This window comes from Diorhabda sublineata, chromosome X, assembly GCF_026230105.1.
Source record: "Diorhabda sublineata isolate icDioSubl1.1 chromosome X, icDioSubl1.1, whole genome shotgun sequence".
Classification (NCBI taxonomy): Eukaryota; Metazoa; Arthropoda; class Insecta; order Coleoptera; family Chrysomelidae; genus Diorhabda; species Diorhabda sublineata.
This window is the reverse complement of record NC_079485.1, coordinates 32,819,049-32,845,297: the sequence shown is the minus strand read 5'-3', so window position 1 is coordinate 32,845,297 and position 26,249 is coordinate 32,819,049. Positions and strand designations below refer to the sequence as shown.

The window sequence follows — 26,249 nt, the reverse complement described above, 5'->3', positions numbered from 1 at the left end:
AACATATGTACGTACTGGCACGTACGATAAATTTTTTAGCTGAAATGAAATTGTTTTAGATTTAGACAACTATACTTAAGTTCCTTGGCTTTTGCTGCTGAAAATTAGTCGATGCAATGAACAATAAATGTGAAATGTTAAATAAAAGCATGATATGTGCTTCCATACCGCTCTTCTGCACTGTAACTACTTGTGTTGAGATGATGTAATCAACCATTATACAGTAAATTAAAGTTTGTGTTTTGTGTATCAGTTTTATTACCCTTCTGGATTTCTTATAGTAAGATTCATTCACCAGCGATGTTATCCTTATATCATACACCTTCCTTCCTTCTTTTTAATTTTTCTTTTATAATAACTTCAAACTAGAGCATTCATAAATTTCTATATTCTTTTGTACTATAACGAAAAATTTAAATATTGACCTAAGTGATATAATAAGATATGTATTAAATGTAATATGTAAAACACTTAATATAAAGCTTCAAAAGTATGTTGCAAAGAACAACAATTTTCACGTGGGAAACATAGTTATTATAAGCGACTATTGTAGCTAAAAGCAACTTATCTACTCAAAATAGAATTTTAGGAACAAAAAACACATCCATTTTGAGTATGCATTTTCAGTTTGAAAAGGATTTCAGGTGTCTAAGTACCTCGAAATTCAAATAAAAATTGTAACGCGATCTTATTCTGAACAAATTCATCCCATATTTCAATAAGACGTTGTTCAATGTTCTCTAGGTTATTAGTTTGGTATGGGAGGATCATTAGACATTCTACCCCATACCATGACTGGTACATAATAAATATGGACTAATAAAGGATTTAATAAAAACCTGCAACGTCTCATTATAGCTAGCTGATTTACAGCAGATAATAGAAGAATAATCTCAACGAGTGGCAATTATAAACTGACAATACGTATGCGCTCAGTAAAAATGAATCGGAACTGTCTGATGATAAATCAGAATAACAATAACAGAAATACTGAACGTCTCTAAAAACAAAAGTATATTGGAAAAAATGCATGCCTGTAACTAAAATTGTCATCTTGTTCTTGAAGTCCAATAAGCTGAACAATAGCACAAAAAATAGTTTAGCCAATGAATCATTTACCAGAGTATTACCAGCATAAAATAAAAACCAAAACAATACTGCATGATCATCAAACCTCCAGAAGTAATGATATTTGTGCAACGTATAAATGCTTTTGTATTTCCTCCAATTTACCCTAAAAATAAAAGAAAAACACACGGTTCTAATTGCCTATTTTTGTTTGATAGCCATTGATTAGTGTATAAACATGAAAAGGGGGCATCCATAAAATACGTCACACGTTAATGGGGAGGGAGGGTACCACCGAAATGTGACATCGTGTGACAAGGGGCATGGGGGGGTCAATAGTTTTGTGACGTCACATGTTAAAATTTAAAATACTAAAACGCAAAGTTTTAATTGAAAATTTTAAAAATTTTATGAAATGTTAGACTTTATGTTGTTTTTATTAGATTATTATTTAATAAAAATAAGTAAAAAATGAAATAGCTGTTTTCTCTCGATTATTTTTAAATACATACATAAATTTAAAAAATGTGTGACGTCACATCGGGAGGGGGATTATAAAAATGTGACAGCCTGTGACAAGGACGGGGGGAGGGGTTCAAAAGTCCTCAAATTCGTGTGACGTACTTTATGGATGGCCCCAAATGTACAGCACAATTACGAAATCAATTGATAATCGATTAAGTACTCACTTCTCAAAGACATATAAGGGGCTTTCAGATAAAGGGAAAAGACTAATAATCATCCATATTGGAAGCGAAGAGGGATTTTTAAAAGAAGGTTTACGGGAGTTTACAACGAGGACATGGATTCGGATGTTTTTGGAGACTATTTTGGTGAAATGATAAAATATCTTCTGGCTGATTCAGTAGTACTTATGGATAACGCAAGTTACCATTCTCGACGCATAGAGAAGACTCCAATTTCATCTTGGAGAAAACAAGAAATTATTGACTGGTTAAACACCACGAGTATTGAATTTGAAGATAATTTAATGAAAAACAAACTATTAGCTATAGCAAATTTACACGAATATCGTTTTATGAAATACGCCGTGGAAGATATAGCAGAAAAACATAGTGTAACTGTGTTGCGCACACCGCCATATTATTTCGAACTAAATCCTATAGAACTTATATGGACACAAGTGAAATGATTTGTAGCAAGACACATCACGACGTTCAAAATGAAAGACTTTAAGCTACTTTTTGATCAAGCCATTAAGGAGGTGACACCAGAGAACTGGCGAAAAGCAGTCCAGCATGGCATTAAAGAAGAGGAGAAAATGTGGGATATCAACTACTTGATCGATCGGACCGTCGACCCGTTAATTATAACGTCAAGAGGAGATGACAGTTCCTCAGATGACGAAGAATATGATTTTTTATGATTTAATTTCTGTATAATGTATTTTTTGTATAATGTTCAATAAAAAACAAGTGTACCTAATACTATGTACATAAAGTCTAATTTTTATTCTGTTAAAATAAAATTCTTTCCTTTTTAGGAGTATCCTACCGGCACGTCTTTGGCACACTATTTTCAGTGTTTGTGAATGGATAACAATAGGCTAAAAACCCATATATTGACCCAAACCCGGGTGGTACTACCTGCACTTGATAAAAAAAAATTTTTACAATAAAATCAATACCAAACTATGAAAGTAGCTTCAATATTCGTTGGGTCACTCTGTGGTTCCTTTGCATATCTAATGAGGTTTTATTAGTCTTTCTGAAATAAACTATAATATTTTGATTTAATCTCAAAGTGAGACTGCCATCCCGAAATTTGAATTTGCAAGGAAACATCATAAAAGTTGCGTTTCCAAAGCTTAATTTCTTGTTACTGCCAAAGTACCGTGACAAACTGGACATTCGAATCCTAATTTTTTTACGCAGCGTTTACAAACCACAAACATTTGCACCGCATAAGAGGAGGCACCATTGTTTCATGACATACTAGACACTGGAGAATTCGGAATATTTCATCCAATAAAACAAAACTGTGAACTATTTCACTTGGTAACAGAACAGGACTGATAGAAGTAAAAAGACAAACCAGAACTTTATCGGGTGGGGGTATGAGATCTATAAGAGTTAGAAAGGCCTGAGATATCCTCGAAGCTACTATCTATTTGTTTCATGGTTTTCTTCTATCTAAACAAAACGAGAATCGTAAAAACTAACTATAGACTAAATAATTATTTTTTTTTCTTAGCAACATAAAGATAATTCTTTAACTATATTTCACTAAACTATCAATTACCAAATGAAGAATAATTGATAATTGTTTATTTAAAAAGTCAGAAATCTCCAAATATCAAGTGTTAGATATAAATAATTAAAAAAATACTCACTGATCGAATAGAGATGAATCCAATATTTTTTTACGAAGTTCACCACTACTACATCAAACTAATGAATAATAAGTATAGATAGACTAGGTAATGGTTCTGAGTAAAATTGGGGGGGAGGTTATTTTATTATTCTAACGTCCAATAAATATTTAAAATTCCCCTTTTGGTTGCTATCCTAAAACTGCATTGGATTTGGCTGATCAAATTAGTAAAAAATAAACACTTCATTCATTCATTTAAACCTATGCAATTTGTGAAAAGTTAGGTTTACTAATTCCAAATTCAGGGTTTTTTTTAGATGTTTTCCGAAATCATAAAAATAGTATTAGAATTAATATATTAATATTTGTAATTCATATTTTTTGTGAAAAGATTCGTAGGAAAAATATTTTGAGGGAAAAATTTGGTTTTACACACGTGAGAAGGCTCGTGTGTCCTACATGTTTAACAAAAACTATTGTAATCAGATTATTAATGGTTTTATACAAATAATGCTAGAATATATCGGCAGAATTAAAAATGTTTAAAATAGGAAACGCGAACACAGGTCTCCGAGGTAAAATACCAAAATGTCCAGTTAAATTACTAGTATATATTAAAAGCACAATACAGAGGAACAGAACTCATATCATTAAACAATGTATGCAATTCATAATAACCAAAACTCCATTAATTAAGACAGTAGAAATATATTAAAATGTTGCGCCTGTTTCATATGTATTAAATATTCATGTGGGTTGGGTCTCTAGAAAAAACAAATCAAAAATGCACTACGTTTCAAAAGTAAAATACTTTTTAATAGTTGTTGTTCAAATGAAGGGAATTTTTTGAACATTAGGTATAGTAAAAAGAAGTTAAACTTTTATTGCAAATTATCGTTTACATATAGAAAGCTTGATAAACAAGGATAGTGAATAAATATACAAAAATGTTGAAAACAATTACAATTATGTTTTCTTCAAAAACTCTCTTTAATACAAACATATATGCAATTTTACAAAAAATATGATTTGCTCAAATGTGACTATATCTTAAAACTACACATGCATAAAAAGTATAGTACAGTGTTTACACTTTTTACAATAAATGTATTAAGATTTGCAAAAAAATTCAGCTTGTAGAATGAATTCTTACCACTCTTAATACACTTACCAAATCTTTAATTTCCGAAAAAAAATAATTTTTAATCAAGTATTTAGTTTGACGTGAACTTCATAAATATAAAAAATTTAAAATAATTCTATAATGAATCAAATAAACTGTTGTGTCATACCTTTAAACTTTTCAGTCAGTCCTCCAAATTTGTAGTACTGATCTTTCAATTTTAAGATTTTTTATGGATTTCCAATAGTTTACTTAACATCAGTAATATACTGTTATGGGTCGCATAGGCATGGTAATTTAAGAGTTCTGTTGATACGTAACTAGTCTTGTGTTTAGTGATTCCACTGGATGATTACCTGGAGGACCATATGGTATTTCGGCGATTCCTCCTCCCATTTAATTGTTTGTCTTTGACAACCGTAAGCAGTATCTCTATTTATTACTATTTCTATAATAATCTTCCTAGAAGCCACTTATAACCTCAAGATCAGACGTTCTTGGCAGAAGGGGTATTGGTAATATTACAAAATTAGATAAATTAACCAAAGCAACTTATTTGGATGAGATATTATCGGAATTATTCTTCATTGTAATATACAAATAAGTAATTATTGTAATATGCATAATTAAAAAAGTTGTAGTAAAACAATTTTTAAAATTTTATGAGAGTCGGTTTATTAATCCTCGTAGACTTTTTTTTTCCAATTATAGCAAACTTTTTTTTGGTTTTAAGTCATATTCAAATTGCAATCAAAAGTGTCGTCAATGTTTGAGCTGGTGCAGATACCTACAGCAATGATAGGCAGAATGGCATATCATACTTAACGACGAATCTTTGAGGGGTATTTGTTTATAGTAGCCTCTCACTTTTTGTTCGAGGCAATACGACAGCTAAGCGATATGCTATGTCCTACTTAACTGCCTTATCTCAATGGGCGTCCTCAAGTCTTTTTCCAGCAAGTCAACAGACATCCACGTGTTGCACGTCAAACCATTGAGTTTCTGAAGGAAGCCGGCATTAATGTTTTCGTGGATACCCCAAATATGTGTGAGATATTATGGTGAAAAGATTATCCAATTTACATCACCCTTCATAAACTTTGGCGCAGTAAATTCACGAAGTTGAAGTTGCTTGGAATTAGATGCCCCAAGTAGACATAAACCACCTCCTTTTGTTAAGTCTAAACTTGTACGAGAGGGTTTTCAGCTACATTGTCGTCTAACAGAATTTTTTTTGAGCACATGTGAAAAAAATTCCTTGCCTATGTTATGATTTAATTCTTGATATAATGCTATCACATTACTAAAAAAGGTTTATAAATAATTGCTCCTGAGTGTATCACTCCTAATGTTGCTGTGTATGTAACTCTACACTCATAACATTAAACAACCAACGTTACAATCAAATCCAATCCAAGACAAAAATACATATATAACTCTGCCCTATACAATCAATACTCTGAGAACTGGCGTTATTATACATAAAAATAATATCATTGTATACCATACAACAAAAAACAATTATCACTATATTTATCAGGTTTATTAGGAAAACAACGTATTATGGTAATACCTGTATAATAAAATAGTTGTCTTGGAATTCTATATGAGAGAGAGAGAAATGCTTTAAGCTAAGGACAAATTTTTAACACGTGTGGTATTACCACGCATTAACACGTGTTATATAAATATCTATTCCGTTATTTTGAATAGATCTATGCATCATATTATTGTGATGTGTCGTCAGAGACCAACAACACGCTTTATCACGTCATAGCGCGTGTTTTCAATATCTACGTTGGTCAGATTTTCGTCAGAAGTGTTACAAAGTATTGTAGGTTATATTCCGTAATATATCTATAATTATCTTTATATTAATTGAGGTACAATTTATAGAAGAGGTACGAAAGTATGAGTTTTTGTACAATTTCCGAAATAAGGACTACCGAAACCAACGAAAACGACAATCTCAAACCAATACTTTTGTTTCAGAAAAGACTCAAGGAAGTCCCTTTGGTTTATTGCATGAACCCAGTATTCCATGAATTAATATTGTAGCACAACCAATGCTGCAGTATCCGCAACCATTTCCTCTTCTTCATCCAACCAATCCATCTCTTCTTGTAGGTGCTCCATTATTTTATGAGCTCCGGAGAATTGTGAATTTGTATTGTATGAACCTGAAGGTCGAGGATACTACTTAACAGGTTAAAAATATCAAAATGTCATCTGGCACACACGTTTTATAACACACATATGTGTCCGGCCTATCTGATGTGTCGCATTCTGTTAACATGTGTCAACACGGCACGTGTTAAAAATGTGTCCTTAGCTTTATTGTCAAAAAATAGTTACAATTTGTACACAACAGCTTGTAAAAACTGAAAAACAAACATAAAAATAACTAAATAAAGATAAAACAAATTAAATATAAATTTCAATATACATAATAAAAATAATATATATATATATATATATATATATATATATATATATATATATATATATATATATATATACGAGGATATATTATATATTGATATCTAGTTAGCCTAGACCAGTTCCATGCATAAACAAAATATTGCGTTACCATAGCAACGAACAATACCTTATTAGAAGTGTCAATGTAAACTTTGACTACAAAAAGTAAACCAGAGTTACGCACTAAATTAAAAAAAAAAGATGTCCACCGAAATTGTGAAAATCGAAAAATTGGAGTATCGAGCCATCATCAAGTACCTGTATTTAAAAGGGTTAAGAGGTAAACAGGTTTACGGAGATAAGCTGATAATAACAAAGGTATTGGTGATCAATGACCGTAAAATATTGTCTACAAGCTTCAAAAGAGGTAAATTTTCCAATGAAGATGATGACCGATCGGGAAGGCCAGTTTCTGTGTCAGTCCCCGAAAATATCTGATATCTGAAGCACTGAATATTTCATAAGAACGCGTTCATCATATAGTTAACGTCATTTTGGACATGAGAAAACTTGCTTCCCAAAATGTTTGAATGTTGACCAAAAGCGTGCAAGCGTAGAAGTATCGCGTTCAATCTGTGCTCGATTTGAAAACGATGTAGACTTCTTAAACCGAATTTCTACTATGGATGAGACTTGAGTACATTTTTACGATCCAGAAACAAAGCAGCAACCGATGGAGTGGCGACACTCTGGTTCTCCGAGACCTAAGAAGTTTCGTGTCCAATAATCTGCTGGAAAAGTTCTTGCTTCAGTTTTTTGGGATTGTCATTGAATAATCATGATTGATTTTTTGGATAAGGGTAGAACAATAACTGGAGATTACTATTCGACATTACTGACCACTCTAAGGAAAACAAATTAAAGAGAAAAGACGCGGAAAATTCGTGCTTTAGGGTTTGAATTACTAGAACACCACCCTTATTCACCAGATTTGGCTCCGCCCGACTATCATCGCTTTCCTCAACTGAAAAAAAGTTTAACAGGTCGTAAATTTTCTTCCAACGAGGAGGTAATAAAAGCTGGTTTACAGAGCAAGAAGAAACATTTTTTTGTAAGGTTTAGAGACGTTGCAGGTTCACTGTAATAAATGTATCCAATTAAGAGGAGAATATGTTGAGTAATAAAATATTTTGACATTTTGTTTGGTTCTATAATTGGCTAAGATATCCTCGTATTTCCGTTTCTGCTGATATACACCTATTCAAAAGTAAAAAATATTTCTAAATCTTCCTGTTTTCGGAATTGAATCGATGAATTAAATGAGATTTAATTTGATGTTGATTTTTTGGGAATTTTTTTATTCAATTTTTTGAATCTATAAGCAGTCGGAATTCAGATTTGCTTATTTTTATTTGTATAAAAATATTGTACAGCTGTACAAAATTTTCAAGACTTTACTTGATTTTGATAATGCAAAGAAAACAATTAACTATCGACATGTAAATGGGGATCATACAAAACTTTAGTTTTTGTTTGAATAATATTTTTTAACGAATTCCTTAATAAATTATTCTGTTCTATTATTTTGTATTAGCTTTTATTCAATTTCCATTATAGAATGGAACTACCATTAAATTTTTTGTTCTAGCTTTTATTTAATAAATATCCTAACTTTTGGACAGCTGTTTATTGTTACCACCATTCATTATACTGATTAGTTTTGAAATAGAAATTCCAAGATGTATTTTATAATAAAAATATGAAATATAGGCAGTAATCACATATAACGACTAACTTAAGTCTTTATCTAAAATCAAGAACATTTAGAAGCATTAATATATCAAAAGGTCAATGAAATATATTTCAACAGACAAAATAAATTCAGAACTTTATTCAATGAGTATGAGCTGAAATTCGTTCAAGAATATATACAGGATTATAGATACCCATTCTTTTCGGATATGAATATATAGGACTAGAACAAATTGATAGGATAAGAATAAAAATGTTATGTTTGACAAAATCAATAATAAACAAGGCCTAAGACAATATTTAATTATTAACTAAACCACACAATTATAATAAAGCGATGAATTTGTTATTAAAAGGTATAAAATTTTTAATACGTACTTCTCTATACATATAACAGCCCGGCAGGTTCAAAGTAACACTTTTCTTTTAAAAATTTCAAGAAAAAATCCAAAGGGTTTGGATCTGGTGATCTATAAGGCAATGGTATAGATCTATTTTGTAAATTTATGATTTAAAAATATTCTTTGTTATATACCATAGTAAGCGCGTTGGAAATCAGGAACTCAATCTAGTTGATAAAGAAGTTCGATCGAGCAATAATACTGATGAATTGTTATTTGATGTAGATATGTTGAGAACGACGCTCCATTTAAGCGGTTATGTACAATGTTAGACCAATTACATCATTATTTAATTAACCAGCCCAACTTTTGTTTATCTTTTACGAGAAAAACAACTGCTTTCCTGGCGTTATGCTGCCATGAATATTGAATAACTACACTTTCGAAGAACATGACGTAAGATTAAGTTCTTTGTCGATGAAGCATATCTGAAAATTTCATCCTAATCTTATGCCACTTTGTTCCCTCATAACAAATGAAGAAAAAGTATGAAATTTTATTCTACGTTTATCCATGATTATTGTAGAATATTGGACTGTAATATGAAATTGGAATCCTAGATGGAAGTATTTGGTATCTGCTGCTATCTTTAAATGAACCAAATAGTAGCATTTTTGTCATCAGTTCAGATAAGACTCTGAACAGTAAGACATTACATTGACGTGACAGGATCTTAATAGCGATTAAGCAAAGAAAATTTATCAAATGTTGAATTGGAACAGAAGTACGTCTGTACTAATGTCTTTTAGATGACCAGATATAAATCCTTTGAATTTCTTTTTCTTGGAATTTTTAAAAGGCTTACCTATAGGCTGCTGAAAGATTGCAAGAAGCAATAACTCGCATTGACGCTACTGTTACATTTATAGTCGAAAAAATTTCTCGTTTCATAATAATGTTTTTTTTTCTATCTAAATAAGATGAAGTACTCAATTTTAGATCTCTGTTTTTAGAATGCACTAACATTTTACTGCTTACTATTCAATTAGTTCACGTCCCCTATATCATATTCAGTAAACGGGCATCATGTTTTTATATACCTTGAATTAATTTACTCAATGTCAGGTCAATTTCATTGAATAACGCGTTTTTATGGAATTGTCGTTTCTGCTACTATTTTAATCTTTGTACCACATCTAAATATTATTACTCACTAAATGACCACGTTATTCCAAAAGATTCGAAGACGGAACGGAATTATATATTTTAGAGAAAATTTTCTTTTATTTGTAATGCAAAATTGGTATTCTCATTAAATTTTACTAAATTATTCTCCTTTTTCTCATCAGCTTCGTCAACAGTTAGCAGTCCCTCTTTTTATGAGCACTGTAGTTGTTTTACAATGGATATAGTGTTTGTCTTACCTGAAAACCCTCTTCTTTACCTTATGCATCACCATAAAACTTCATAGGTCACACCATAATACTCCTTTAAAAGGTAACAGTTACTGTTTATCTAGATACTAGTATTATTCTAGCATTATTTTTTTTACCCTGTACATCTCAATTATAATTACTTGAGTTAGAAATTATTAAAAAAAATAAACTATCCTGATTGATGGATTAACAGTTTTTACCCACCTCATTTGGGGTGTTACTAAATTTAGAACTTTATTTATGGATTTTATTTTGAAATTATAGTTTAGTGTTTTTTACATAGCTGAAATGGAAGTATAACATTTTACACGCACAATCACTTTCAATAAATTTTGAAAATTGTATTAGAACTATGGAATACATAATACATTGAAAAAAACCATTAACTAAATATTACAGGAAAAGTAATCCTGGTGAATTCGTCAACACTACTAAAATAATAATCATCTGAATATAAAGAGTTTCTCAAAATGAGAATCATATAAGTTCATGTAGTTCAAGATATTTCAAATTTACGAAATTCGAGAAAAGAAAAATTATCAAAACCTTTTTACATGTGTAATAAAAGTTTCATCTTTATTTAAAAACTGTAAAAGCCGCACGGTGTTTCCAATACAAGAAAATTGATTTTTATCCATAATTAATCACATGAATAATTTAATACTCTGCTTACCCTTTATATACCATATGAAGAAATAATCAGGTTAAATTGTTTAGGAGAGTATTTTCAAATTTAATAAAAATTCACCATGAAGTGAATAAGAAAAATGAAAATATTTACTTTTTCCTAATAATATTTGAGTTCTCAAATTATAATAAACAATGTAAAACAACTTATTTTTCGTGGTTATTTTCTCTATGCAGATATGAAAGTAACATTCATACAATTTTATGATGAAATTAATGTACAAATGAAAAGCTACACAAAGATATACGAAAAATGGGATTTAGAATTTCTTATTAAATGATGTGAACCGTAACCATATGATATAATTAGTTTTATAATATTTTGAACAAAAATTGAAAAAGATCCGTGAATATATATAATTACAAATAATTTATTATTAATCATACGTTGGTGCTATAATGATTCATTTTCAGTTATTACTTTTTATTTACGAATTAAGTTGTGGTTTATTAAACAAAAACTTGTGACAGAACTTAATAAGGTGTTGAAATGTACTGATTTATTAAAATCAATTCACTATAGCGTTATTCTTTTTAATTATTATTTGATACAATTGTGAAAACACAAGGTCAACTAAAACACTTTCAAGTACAAAATAATAGAAGTCTCTATGGAAATAATATTTTAAAGAGTATAATAGCAAAGACTGAAGGTGAAATTAAATAGAAATTAATTTCAACGGACTTTTTAATTACAGTTTATTTTTTGCTACATAATTGCTTCTAACTGCAATTTGTTAAGAAGCCGTTTTTATATAATAAATCGTATATTATATAATATATAATTATGTTTATATTAACTAAAACAGTGTCTGAAGCTGATGAACTGGATTGAAATAGGCATCAAACAGAGTAATTGTTAGTGTTGTGGTATCTGTAAATAGTATATTTAGTATGAATATCAATTACAGTTATATACATTCTAGCTTTGATCATTTCTATATTTGCTTCACTATTAACATATGGTTACGTATTTGAGAATAGGCTTGATTCCACTAAGAATAAATTGGATGGCTGTGAGTTTCTAATGATTAACCATGATAATTAGTAAATAAAAAAACAACTTTTCTACAAAAATAATAAAAGATTAATAATATTTTTGGAAAATGAAAGCGACAAAATGAGGCGTTTAATCATGCGACATTAAACACCAATCAGAAAAGCGTGACGTCACACCTCGTGAAACGCTATGTTGTAGCTGTCACTTTCGTATAAAGTAACCAGGTTATTTTGAGTTTTCAGCAATTATTGTTAAATTAATAAAGTTCGATTGTAGTTTAACCTTGAAAGACAGGTATAATTTGCCATGGAATCAAGATTTAACAAAGCAAACTACAGTAATTTGCCCAAAATTGACGAAGTTATGTTTGACAAATTTTTTGCATTAAACACATACTTTTGTTCATCGAAAGTCCGCAGTGTTAGAACTTATATGTAAGTATTATTTGAAAAACAAACAAAGTCTTATTTAATTAGCAGTTACCAGTCAAAGAGTCGCATTTACCCACTGTAGAATGAAAATTCTTAACTGATTTTGAGGTTAGGGAATACAAAGTTTCAATAATTTTAACTTAATTAAGTCATAACATGTTATATGTTATGTGTGGTATATTATGGTAGATTTTGTATATTTATAAATAGATACATCAATACAGAAATAATTTGTGGAATTAGTTGTCTCCTTGCCATTTTTAACCATTTTCTTCATATTGCTTTATTGTTTGGAATGTATATGAATCATTTGTCTGGCGTTTTTATCGTTGTACTTTCACATTGGGGCACTATACAGTATTTATAATACGAGGAATTTATTATTTATTAAAGAAACACAATTGACTGTCATAAACAAACACAGCTGATTCGCGAGGTGCGACATCATTCAAGACGCCATGACAGTCTTGGCCTTTTTCGCGGTCAATTTCAAGTTCATTTCTAAAAACTCAAAACACTAACGTAAACAACCCATTTTTCTTAAAATAATATATTTTTGGGGTGAAATAGATGCTAAGCTGTAGTTTTAAACTAATTTCCAAATTTTGTGAACTAGCCTATTATGATAGTTCATTTTAAAACATATATATTTATAATTTGATCTAATCTAAAAGCATGGTTTCTAAATCCCATAAATACAATATTTCTTATGAGAACTAATAAATGTTATTATTGACTGTACTTTTATATCACATTAGTTAGTTAATGCCTGAATGGGATCCAAAGAAGGATAACAAATCCCAGAGTTTTGGAATAACTCGAACGCCAAATACATTTCTAAACCTAAATGACATTAGCATTTGTACCTGAATATCAAGTAAACTAAAGTTGGTTTACATTAAAATACCAACAAAGACAGAATCAGGAACAAACAACAAATTATACACACATGAAATAAATCTTTATTAATATTTAGCGTTGAGTTATTATAACTCAAAGTATAGCAAGGCATTCTCCTAAAAACAAATTAAATAAAAAATAAACACTATTTTTAGAATATAAAAATTACAACAAATCTTTTGATGAGAATAAACTAGTATCTAAAAATCTGATTTGGTGTTTTCATGGGATTTCACTTTCTAATTTTCACTCACTGTAATTTGTACACCAAAATCGTTCAAATATCAAGTAACCATTTTTCATTAATAGCTACAAAAATAGGTAAAGTTCATCTAAATTAAGTATATCACAATATATTTTATGTAAAATGGACGCATACGTCGAAAAATACAAGTACAAGAGGATACTAAATAGATGTTTGGAGTTATAATTTTATCATATGAAATCAAATGCATTGAAAAACAGGATGAAAGGTGGGAGATAGAACCTAATTACATTTTGTGAATATTGTTGACCGGTGAATTTGATCCAAAATTAGTTTATTCATAATTTCTATGTGGAGCTAATCATGTTAAATAAAAAATAAGATTGTAGATATATCCATTAAACTGAAGAAGTTTAATGGATGTGACAATTATTCAAGTTAATATTGAGTATCACAATTAGCAGGAAAAATTAATTAGTTGTTGTAGTGAAGAGGACTTTCAGTTTGCTATTTCTAAAATCGAATTACCTATAAGCTATTTGGTTACCTGATATTCAAATTACTATTAAAACACAGCAAGAGAAAATAATTATTTCTTTAAAAAAACAATGAACAATATAAATGAAGAATAGCAAGTAGTTATTCTAAATATCCTTCAATTATAATCTTGTCTAAAATTCTTTTTACACGAGAAAAAGTAAGTGAGAATGAGACATAAAGTATAAACTAAAAACCATCTACTATACATCAGTCATTGTACCTGAACAAGTCAGTTACTTTAAAACATTTTAATTAAGATCCACAAAAATCACAAAAACCAACTATTTCGTATATTAGATGTTTTATATTAATAAGAAAAATGTACATTCAAAAGTTCATTATGCGCAAGGAAAGATAATTTTGCAAACACAAACTTAACATTACCTTCCTACTTGTCAATATTAGAGGTTTTTAATAGCCACATCTCAGATATGTATATTTGAAGACAATTTTCAAAATTTCATATAAAATAGGCCTCACTCACATTATTTTGCCCAATACTTGCTTGGAAACTAAAAAAATAGACACAAAAAATTTAAATGACAGAGAGTAACATCTGAAAAAGAAGTAAAATGAATATAGTTATGACTATTCTACAATAGATGACATTGTAAAAAAATATGAATTATCATTTAGCTTAATATTTGAGCAAAAGTAGATACAAAAATAGTTTTACTAGACTTGATCCATTTTGCTTGATAATTTTCAATTCGAATATTTAATTGTAAATGAATAGTACAATCAAAATTATAGAGGTGAACAGATAAAATACTTCACAAACTGAAAAGAGTAGTTAATAATTATGAAGCTTACAGTAATAAAAAAATTGGTACTGCCGTTTACCAAAAGGGTTTTAAGGAATAATTTTAAACAAAAATTAATTTTCCACGTTCTTATCTAACTGCCATATAAAAATCATTCATGTTCATTTACATACATTAATTTGGAAACTAGTAGCATGATTATGCTGCAAAAACTTCAATTGTGTTAAACTTAAAATTTGAGAAGCCTATGAAATCCATTTTTCTAATTAATGATTTGTCATTCTATTAACGTTCATCAATAGCCTTTCCCTATTTGGAACTACATAAACTTATGATATGCGTCATATTTTGCAGTAAACACTTCTCACTCACCAGTAGTTAATATTTGCGATTCTGCTAATGTGAAATTAATATTAAGATTTGTACATATTAATTACTTGTAAACTTTCTATACAGTTTCTTATAGAAGTTAGAAAAATAAGAATGATTCTGTGTTATATTTTACAAACCATTTACAGCTTCGAGAGAACTTTTTTTATATAAAGTTAAATGAGAAATATCTAACAAGGATGGTAAAACATATGGGGAATTTTGTTTTATGCATTTAATTAATCACTATTGAAATAATCCTATGATTAAATAATCTCCAGATTGTTTTCGTTACTTCTTGAGAGTTTCTTAATTCTTCTCGAACCTGTATCACAAATAGTTTCTGTAGCAGAGAATCATTCGTAATGATCCATCTCTACCTATAAGTATATTTGATGTAGAATGTTTTGCTGCTGTATTAAACCTGACGAAAAGAAAATGATACTAGACAAAATTTCTAAAAAACATTAGACTAAATAAAAGTAACTGTCTCATTATCACCTAATTTTGAAAGGTCGTACTGTTTAGCAAACTAAGGAAATGGTAACATTAATACCTAAATTTCCATTGTCTGCAAAATGTTGTGCAATGGAATTATCAAAGACCAGACAGTCACTACCCATAATTGCTGATGCTACTCCTTCATGACTTGACCTGGGCATGGCCTCCCAAATCAGTCTCCTTCTATTTCCATTAAGTTCCAATCTATAGGAAAAAAACAAATTAAAGTATGACATAATTTCATATTTTAGGCATATATTATATATATATATATATATATATATATATATATATATATATATATATATATATATATATATATGATAATTTTATTATTGAAATACACAGGCTCAACTTATAAAAACCGCTATATTATGAGTAGTTTTTTATTGGGAATGTGGCAAGGAAACACCAAAGTGGACTAACTTCAATATATTTTCCGATAAGAATCAAGAACATTTAGAAGCATTAACATATATATAAAAAGGTCTTAAAAATAAGAAATTAAAGAAATATATATTTCCCATTACAAAGCACTGGAAATGCCTTGTCAATGATGAGATATGTATATTAAAAATAATTTCAATTTCAGAATTTTTCCATTACCTGTACTTTATAGTTTATCCGATTTTTATAGTGAAAATATTCTAATTTATTAAAACGTGTAAAACTTCTCAAAGAAATGCAGGAGTGACTTTTTTGGGGATATTTGTTCTAATAAAACATTTGACTCACAGTGAGACACATTTGAAAAACTTTGCTCTAAAGATCGATCTCTAAACTAAATCCACCCTTCTTTTTGTATGCCTCTAGGTAAATTTAAAAAAAACAAAACAATACTGTTTTGTTAATGACTTAATGAAATACATAGACGATGAAAAAATTAATACAGTTCTTCATCTTACATAACAATTAATTTGAAATTTGGAATTATGGCCCCTTCAACTTTTCAGAGAATAGTGTAATTGTGAGTCATATGGTAATAGCAGTTTATATGTTGAATAAGCATCAGCAACAGTTCCTAAGTTCCAACTCAATTACAGCTGTACTTTATAAACCTGTTCTGTTCACAACACAATGCTAAGATTAACTTTAGGCTATCCTCTAACAGTAACATACAAAATATTGATGAACCAATGTCAAGCTATATGGTCCATAAATAGTTTGAAATAAACAGCTACATTATCTAATTATGTCTTAAAATCAATTTACAATGATACATTCAATAACAGATACCAAGAACAATTAACTGTCATGCATTCTATAATAAATTGCACCAGCATTGAAAGATAGCTAAGCTAAAATACCAAGCCCCCTAAAATCTAGATTTACTTTTAGGTGAAAGCTGAAATTTCAAATTTGACTGAATAAAGTTCAATATTATATATTATTAAACCATTTTACTGTCACTTTATTGATAATTGTAAGGTACCTGTAAGCGAAGTGCTCAGCTTGTTTTCGAGATCCAATAAGTTGAACAATGGCAAAGAATTGTGTATGACCATCATTCTTCTCTTGTTTTTCCAACACCAACATAAAATGGTGACCGAAACAACTTTGCATCATGACCCAATCTACAGCACCAGCTAAATTTATTTCTGTAGCTAAGAACACTATATCTTCTCCATTAAGAGTAGTTATATTTTTGTGAGCATGTTGTAAGTGCACCATTACTTTATCCAATTGTCCCTAAAAACATCATACTATATCTTAATAATGCATATTTTAGTAAGTTTTTTCTCTTCATAAAAAAATATAATCTAATATAATTGAGAATAAACATAAATTGAAAAAATAATATACAATTATCTGGCTTTTTTTGTTTCTTCTATCAAAAATGATTGCCTGATAATTTGAGTTCAAGCAAGGGACCTTTTAGAATCCTAATGGCTAGTTTGCTTGTTAAGCTGGCAAGCCAATTGCTATTATTTTATGAATGTGAGATTGGAAGCGTTGAGGAATCTTATGGCAGTTCATTTCATATTCAATATTCAATTAAAATAGTTCAAATGCATTCTGAAATACAGAAATTTCAGTCACTTTCTCAGACTCCAACAAGTTTCAAAATTTGCTTTACTTATACAACATCAAATTCTGTTGAGGACAGGGCCAAATTTGTATGCCTCTAATCTATATTATTTCTAAATATTCAAAACACTAAATGCAGGTGAAAAAATTAGTATTAGGGAAAGTTCACATTAGTTAATAATGGTTGAAAGAGTTAAGTTGCAATTTATAATGAAATGGTTATAACGTTACAGTAATATAGGGACTAATCTTAACATTAAATCTATCTTATATGGAGTGACAAAGATAGATAAAAATAAGGAAGGTAAAGATAACAAAAGAATAGAAAATATTACCAGTGCAGTGTTAATATAGACAATCAAAAAGAATATGGGAATAATAAACAATAGAGAAGATCAAAGTAAAATCGAAATAAGATAACAGGAATATTGAGTATTAAAAGCAGAATGTGGAACAAAGCAAAGGCCATTGCGAATAATAGAAAAGAATGAAAAGACAAAAATTACATTTTGGGTTTATTATTGATACCCAACACCACCAGTCATCAAATATCTAAACTGAGATCTATAGAGTAAATGACTCAGGTAATAAAATAAAATAAAATAGCATTCTCAATTATCTTAAAAATGTGTAAATATAAGTTATATTCAATATAAAATAAAGATATGAAAGTGGAACTACCTATATTAATAATTATGCACATTTAATTATATATGATGTAGACAGATAAATACAATAACTATATTTTGCTAATACCTATATAATACTTTCTATACAATTACCTGCCAAGAACATGAGGCACCAGGACAAGGACAACTGTAGGGACGAAATTCACAAATTTCTTCATGCTCTGCTTTCTCATTGAGTCCAAGAGACATGCGACAGCCAGTAGATTTGTGTTTACAAGGAAACATTAGGTTATTTGCTACCTTTTCCATGGCCAAATTTCTTATATTTCCTAAAGTACCTCGGCAAGTAGGACAACAGGATAATTTTGGGCGGCAGCTAGCACAAACTAAATGACCAACTTGACATTGCATAATAGGAGGTAGAACAACTTCAAAGCATACTGGGCACTCAAAAAGTGCAGCTAGTTCATCTGTAAGAGTTCCAGGAGCAGTACCTAAGGCAGACAGTTGACTGGTAGAACTTGAAGATGCTGAAGGAGTTTCACCGGTACTGATCCCACGGCCCCTTTTTTGACTAACTACTTGAGCCATGATTTTTCTTCGAGTTCTAGCTAAAAAATAATTTACATTGCAAAAGTACAGAAATGGAATAAATTTTGTGTGTAAAGCTACAAGAGATTCACTAAATGGTTATTTACCCATCGTAAAAACCTATCATTTTACAAATATAAGGATTTGCTTTAATCTGCACCAATTGTGGAAATAATTTCAATAACCTATCTACTTTTGTATTTGTATTAAAATGTTTTAAACAATTTTCTAGTTGCTTAATTGGGAAGGATGAAACTTTATAATTATAAATCTTACGAAAGATGAATTAAAAAACAGTGAAAAAGACTGACCAAATTTTCTATATTCCTCTACACATCCTCTGCAAAATATTCCTATGAGTACATATTCTATTTTGTTATACAATGTAAGTATTATTATCCTAAAATTATTCAACTTACTCTTTGATTTTGAAAAAATACTGGTTTCATAATAACATATATACAATGATGTAGTTTAAAAATTGTGTGCCTTATTTATCAGCTTTAATATAATTTTGACTATTGCATATTACTCTACTTTAAAATTTATGAAATGCTAAATTATAATTATACTGATATAACATACATTATGCATTATATCAATCCAAAAGCTCACCTGGATATTGGTCATTATTTTTCTGATTTGCTTTTGATACTAGGGAACGTTTCATTTTAGTAAATGATTTGATTTGACTTTATAATTCAAAACCTTATCCAATTTTACTTGTATCCAATTAAATGTAATAAGAAATTAAAATAGAAATGTTTTGACATAATCAATGTTATTTGTTTTTAAGGTAAAGAATAGGTTATACCTAGTTTAAACATTCTAATGCTTAATCAAATTATTAGTCATTTGGGACATTAAGAACTCATTATTGGTAGATGCTATTTAGTTGCTAAAAAAGAAATGACAAACGTTATTAATTTACCCGTACATTATTTATATACTGGTCTTGAGATATGCAAATTATGATTGCCAATTATGAGTCGAAACCGACAGTACGAAATTTTATTTTTCGCCTGCGGACATTGGGCCTGTAAATCATAATGTTTCAAGCAGTAAATCGTTAAAATAGTTCATAATTGTGTAAAGATTTATTTTCACTGCTAAAAAATACTACGACACCATCACGTCTATCACTGTTTTTACTATTGTCACTTGTACCACCATTGCAAAACATGAAATTTCTAGAGAATGGAAGAATAAAGTTGACATTTTAGGTTTGATCTCTTGCTGATCTTGCACTAGTGTACACTGTTGACACCGAAGCGCTCTTTATTGCAATGCAACGCATATATGTATTACATGTATGGTGCAAAGTAGACCAAACTATATATGAACCACTCCTAGGTCAAACTAAACGATTATAGAGACAAAGGATTGCTCAGCTCTATTTAATCTGTGCTAGAAATTTTGAAAGGGATAGAAAGAAGACTGTTGAAAAGTCATCTGACGTGACCATCGGTGCTGACGTTCAGTTGGAGTATCATTTTTTTAAATAAATTTGTTTTCTCAAGTTCTTTTAGTGCTGCTTTAATATATTTTCCGAGCTTTCGAATACTTATATATTCATCGTCTGTGACTGAAATTATGGTCAAATACAATATAAGAAATATGTATAAATGTATAACAATAATAAGTGATGTTTGATATTATTAATGCTTGTATACATTTTTAAAGTCATAGAATTCAATATTCTGAAATATTGATTGTGGTCACTATAGGAATTGTCATTAATTTTTTATTGGTTAGATTATGAATGACGTTGAATTTTTATAGGTTAGTTATAGTTGTAGTGAATGATGTTTAGTAATGATTGGCTAATTTATGGATAACATTAAATTTCAATAGGTTAGGTCATTATGAACGTAGTTGAATATTCATTGGCTAGAATATAAATGACAATAAATTTTATATGTTAGGTCGTTATAAGTGAAGTTGAAATTTATAGGTTAGGTGAGGCTAGTTGGTTGTTAATGACGTTGAATTTTTATAGAAGTTGTTTTTTCAAAACTTAAGAGATATGCATAAATTACACTGAGGTTATTTAAATCAGTTTTCTTATTAATGCATTAATCATTTTGGGTAATATATGTTGTTTCTAAAAATAAACGTTTTTTGTAGTTTTTTTCAGTTGTCAAAACTTTGACAGATTCATAATTCATATTGTGTCCTTTATGATAGACATGAGTCGCTAATGATCATCTATCAGGATATAATCTGCTATCACTCTTGTGAGAAGTTTTCTGACTGATCAGTGACCTTTTCAACTGACCAATGTACTTTTTGTGTAATTTATGCATATCTTTTAGATTTTGAAAATACCTATAAATTTCAACTTCACTTATAACGACCTAACATATAAAATTTATTGTCATCTATATTCTAGCCAATGAATATTCAATTTAATGTTATCCATAAATTTACCAATCAATATTAAACATCATTCAGTACAACTTATCTTTATCTAACCTATAAAAATTCAACGTCATTCATAATCTAACCAATTAAAAATTAATAAAATTACTATAGTAACCACAATCAATATTTCAATTAAACAATATTTCTACCAACGTCAATAAGAATATTGAATTTTGAATTCTATGATTCTAAAAATTTATACAAGACCATAATTTCAGTCCCAGACTATGAATACGTAAATATTCGAAAGCTCGGAAAATATATTAAAGTTAGTCTATTTTGGTGTTTACTTCTTTTGTTTTTTGGTGTTTTAGATTTTAGTTTAGTGAAATATTTGGATAATGTATTATGTCCTCTATGACTTATACTAATGTCATATTTATTGAAATAATTCGATAATTGTTGGGAAAGTCCTTGTTTTGATGTTTCGTTTCTGTTTTGAATACAACACCAATCATCTAAATAACGAAATTCAAATTAAAATAAGATTTGATACTTGTGATATTATCACTAATTTCCAAAATAAATTGAAAAACAAACAACAACAAAACAATATCAAACCTCAAAATATAACTAAAACCAAAGAATTCATAAATAAAAGTATCAAAATTTTGGCAGAAGATAAATCTAATAAAACTGTTATCATGAAGTCAGAAGATGATAATAATAAAATGATGAAATTATTAAACGATAAGACAACTTACAAAAAAAAATTAAACAAGACCCTACGAATTCTTATTAAAAACAAAATAATGAGCTAATTCGATCTTGCAAAGAATAACTTTTTATTTCTCCATCATACGTAAAAAAATTGAAAATTCACAATGCCTTATACCCTAAAATATATGGTTTACCAAAACAGAATGGTATACGAAACAACCTTGGTCGTCAAGATATTTAAACTTCAATTCGTGTCATCCTATGTCACAAAAAAGATCAGTGATAATAAGTTTGGCTGATAGATCTATCCAGCTATCAGATCCTGAATTTAAATGCTTAGCTATTCAAAAAGCAAAAACTGCAATGAAAGAAAATAATTTTCCGGAAAAAACGATAAATAACATATTCAAGAAAAGGATAAACAGATACTACAATTAATTTAAAAGCAAAACAGAAACGAAACATCAAACATAAAACATTTTTCCTTACCATATGTACAAGGACTTTCATAACAATTATCGACTTATTTCAATAAATATGATATTAGTATAAGTCATAGAGGACATAATACATTATCCAAATATTTCACTAAATTGAAATCTAAAACACCAAGAAACAAAAGAAGTAATATTATATTTCAAGTGCCTTGCACTAACTGTGACGCTGTCTACATAGGGCAATCATCTCAGTATTTAGAAAATAGACTAAAAGGTCATCAATACGATAAAAAAATAGAACTGCATTAACGAACCATGAAAGATCTAGAAAATATAAATCACTTGTAAAAATTCAAAAATTCTTGAACGGAATTTAATACACGAAAAAGAGAATTTTTAGAAATGGTTCACATTCATTAGAACGAAAAGGCTATAAATGATAAAAAAGATCTAAATAATTTAAGTAAAATTTATAGCTCTATTTTGTAAATTGTAATAAATTTAATTGAATACGGCTATATATTTGAGATTTTTCTTATTGGCAAAAAAGGTCTAAGTTGATTTTATTCTTATTTTGATATTCATGATAAAGGTGATCTATAGATCAATATAAATAAGCAAATTGTCAGTGGCAATATCATATTTTGATAAAGACTTAAAGAAAAGTCGAAACGTCAAAATTTATCTAAAAATTATCAAAAAAACTAATTTTAAAATTGAAGAGACCTAAAATCAATAATAATAATAACAATAATAATAATGATGGAAAAATGTTACTATCAAAACGAACTGAATTTTTTAAGTAATGTTATGTTTTGCGACGGGGCCACTTTTTGTATTAATGGAAACGTAATTGTAGATACTGGTCACGTAACAATCCTCGTTGGATGCTTGAATCCCACATTCAATATCCCTAAAAACTGAATGTATGGGTTGAAATAACAGGGGACAAAATAATTAGTCCATTTTTCATTGAGGATAACTTAAATGGTCCGGCGTATTTAGATTTATTGGAAAATAGTATTATACCTGAGTTGGCTCGGATATTTCAAAATCCAAGTAAGTATTTTCAATAGCATTGAAAAAAACTTCAGTATTAGAAAATTGCAGACGATAACAATATCCTAAACGACAATATTTGGCTACAACAAGATGGTGTCCCACCTCATTATGAATGTGTTGTGAAGCAATACCTAGTAGTGTGTTTCCCAGAAGATGGATTGGAAGGCGTGGTTTCATCGAATAGTCCCCGCGATCACCCGACATGAATCGTTTAGACTATTTCCTGTGGGGTCACTTAAAAAACATCGTTTATAAAATAATACCTGCCAATATTGAGAAATTAAAAGATATGATTACCACAGAGATAAAAAGAATTGAGCAGTCAGGGATGCTGATGAAAAATTTTAAAAATCATATGGCTTTTTGTATTGAAGTAAATGGACTTTTGAACATCTGCTGTAATCGCCTTTAATGTATGCTTCCTGAAATTCGTTATTATTCTACTCCACAAATGTGGATCTACTTCTAACGTGACACAAACATTTAAAGATTTGTCTTCAGTTGTAGGTTTTCTGCAAATTACGTTACTAAGCTTCGAGAAGGCGTTTTTAAAAAACGAATTACACGTTGAGAAACGTTTATTCAATACATTGATAAAACAGAATCTGATACTATTATAAGTTTACAATATTTATATATTTTACAAAGTGCCTCGTCGGCGTTATGCAATAAAGATTAAAATTAAATTTGTAGTTTATTAAAACTACTTTTTAAAAAATAATTTTTATTTCTACAATCTAAAAATGAGACCTTACAACTCAAAACCTAAATAAAATCTAATTATGACATTGAAATATGTTATGATCAAAGGTATCTGTGGGATTGCAATTCAGCAGTCTAGCGGTGTCGGGTTACTAGAAGCGTTCCCATAACTCCTCCGCCGTTAGACAGAAATTCAAGGACTATGTTGAATTTCAAAGTTCCAAATTTTGGGGACCATTCTGAATTTCTTGGCCTTGGCTTCTTTCTCTGGTTCTTCCTGCTTGGATGAATTTTACAGTTCAATACAAAGTGATAATTATTATAATGAAATAAATAAAAACAGTCCAAATATTCAAATTTGTCGATATTATTGGAGATGAAATATTTGAGATTTTCAGTTTTTGAATGTCTAAAGCACTTTGAATATGTTTAAATTCGTCTAAATTGGTAGAATGTAGTTGAGTTGGTTCCATTTGAAATTTTGATATTTCACTTGGAAACGTTAAATTTGGAAAGTTTATTAATTTGAGTTCGGTTTGATGATTTTCAAAATGATTAATTTTAATACCGTTTATGTCCACTTCACACTCCGAGTCAAGTTCTAAAATAAAAATTCCCTGAATTGGAAAATTGTCTTTGTTAGATCCGCACTTTTGATTAACTACACTTATTTCAGTAGATATTAGAATCCAATGATTTTTCTGTAATTTTTGGATTCGTAATTTTGGCATTCGGATAGCTAACTGTTGACATGATGAGACGTTCTTGAAGTAGCGGAGCATTTGAATTCCACATGGGGTTTCTTCTTGAATGATGACGGGTCCATTCTGGTTGCAAATGTATTGTTCGAATGAGACTTCTTGACAATTCTCGTCAAAAAACAAATAGGAAAGGTAATTTAGGATGAGGAATTTTGCTTGAGGTAGAATTACTTTGAAGGAATTCTGAGTGGGAACAAGCAATGAGTATATGTGGAAATAATTGTACATTTCGCTTTCTACTATAGGAATTTCCAAGATAAATACTATTTTGTATCCCTTGGTATAACATTTTATTTCTGTGACCTTTTAATATAAAAGAATATTTTCTACTCTTAGTTCAAATGAAAGCATATTAAATTTCAATTGTTCATTCACAATCTTTCATCTAATAGTTCTCTAGGTTCAATTATTGAATTATGAACTGTATTTAATTTGGAAAATGTGATAGCTACTTCGATTTCCTCTAGAATGTTGTAAATTCATTGATAAGTTGGAGCGATTTGAGAAACCAGTATATCGGTGACAAAAAAGTGATCTGATTGTCTGTAATAAGTTTCAATTTCCTCTATTCGTTTCAATAACGTTTGTTGGTTTTGTGCCAATGTGTTTGTATTGTTTTTAAAAATGTTAATAGAATTTTGAAGAAGTGTTATTTGTGAATTAACTATATTTTTTAATTTTGATTGATTGTCAGAAAGTGTGTTAATTGCTTTATCGTATTTTTCTGCATCGTTTTGGTCTAGATTGCCCGTTAAAGATTTAATTATTGAGCCAAGTCCATTTATTAATCCTCTTTTGATTCTTATATTGAAAACTGGATTTATTTGATTTAACTGAGTTTGTATTTTTTGCTCCAGATTTAAGATTAGGTTGCATATACTTTGAAATTCATTAATTAAGACCGATTTATCTTTATCTCTTGGAAATGTTTGCTGAATTCTTTTAAAGTGGTTTTGTATGATTTTGAAATGATTTACTATATCTGAAATGTCGAAAGTTTTAATAAAAGACCAAAAATCGATTTTATTTTGAGCATTGCCTAATTTGTAAGGTAGAAGACCAGGGTTATTATTATTTAAGTTA

At 29.2% G+C, this 26,249-nt stretch overlaps 1 protein-coding gene across 5 annotated transcripts; it reads right to left on the bottom strand.

The window, feature by feature from the left end:
• Positions 1 to 13,532: 13,532 nt before the first annotated feature.
• On the bottom strand, positions 13,533 to 20,319 carry LOC130451186 (E3 ubiquitin-protein ligase SIAH1A-like). Of its 5 annotated transcripts, XM_056790031.1 has the most exons (5): positions 19,736 to 20,319; positions 18,683 to 19,140; positions 17,305 to 17,561; positions 15,928 to 16,076; positions 13,533 to 14,750 (listed from the first exon to the last, which is right to left on the bottom strand). In XM_056790031.1, exons 1-5 carry the CDS (start codon positions 19,788 to 19,790, stop codon positions 14,719 to 14,721), a joined length of 951 nt encoding a protein of 316 aa, XP_056646009.1. In that variant the 5' UTR covers positions 19,791 to 20,319; the 3' UTR covers positions 13,533 to 14,718. The 5 variants fall into 5 exon arrangements, with proteins under 5 accessions (XP_056646009.1, XP_056646008.1, XP_056646012.1 ...); XM_056790030.1 differs by having other exon boundaries at positions 13,533 to 16,076; positions 19,736 to 20,298; XM_056790034.1 differs by having other exon boundaries at positions 13,533 to 16,076; positions 20,052 to 20,298.
• Positions 20,320 to 26,249: the final 5,930 nt, after the last annotated feature.

Coding starts and splice junctions, on each gene's coding strand:
- LOC130451186 (XM_056790031.1), bottom strand. CDS start 19,790: ATGAAACGTTCCCTAGTATCAAAAGCAAATCAGAAAAATAATGACCAA. Junction 17,562..18,682: donor GTGCCTCATGTTCTTGGCAG/GTAATTGTATAG, acceptor TGATGTTTTTAG/GGACAATTGGATAAAGTAAT. Junction 16,077..17,304: donor GCTGAGCACTTCGCTTACAG/GTACCTTACAAT, acceptor TTTTTCCTATAG/ATTGGAACTTAATGGAAATA.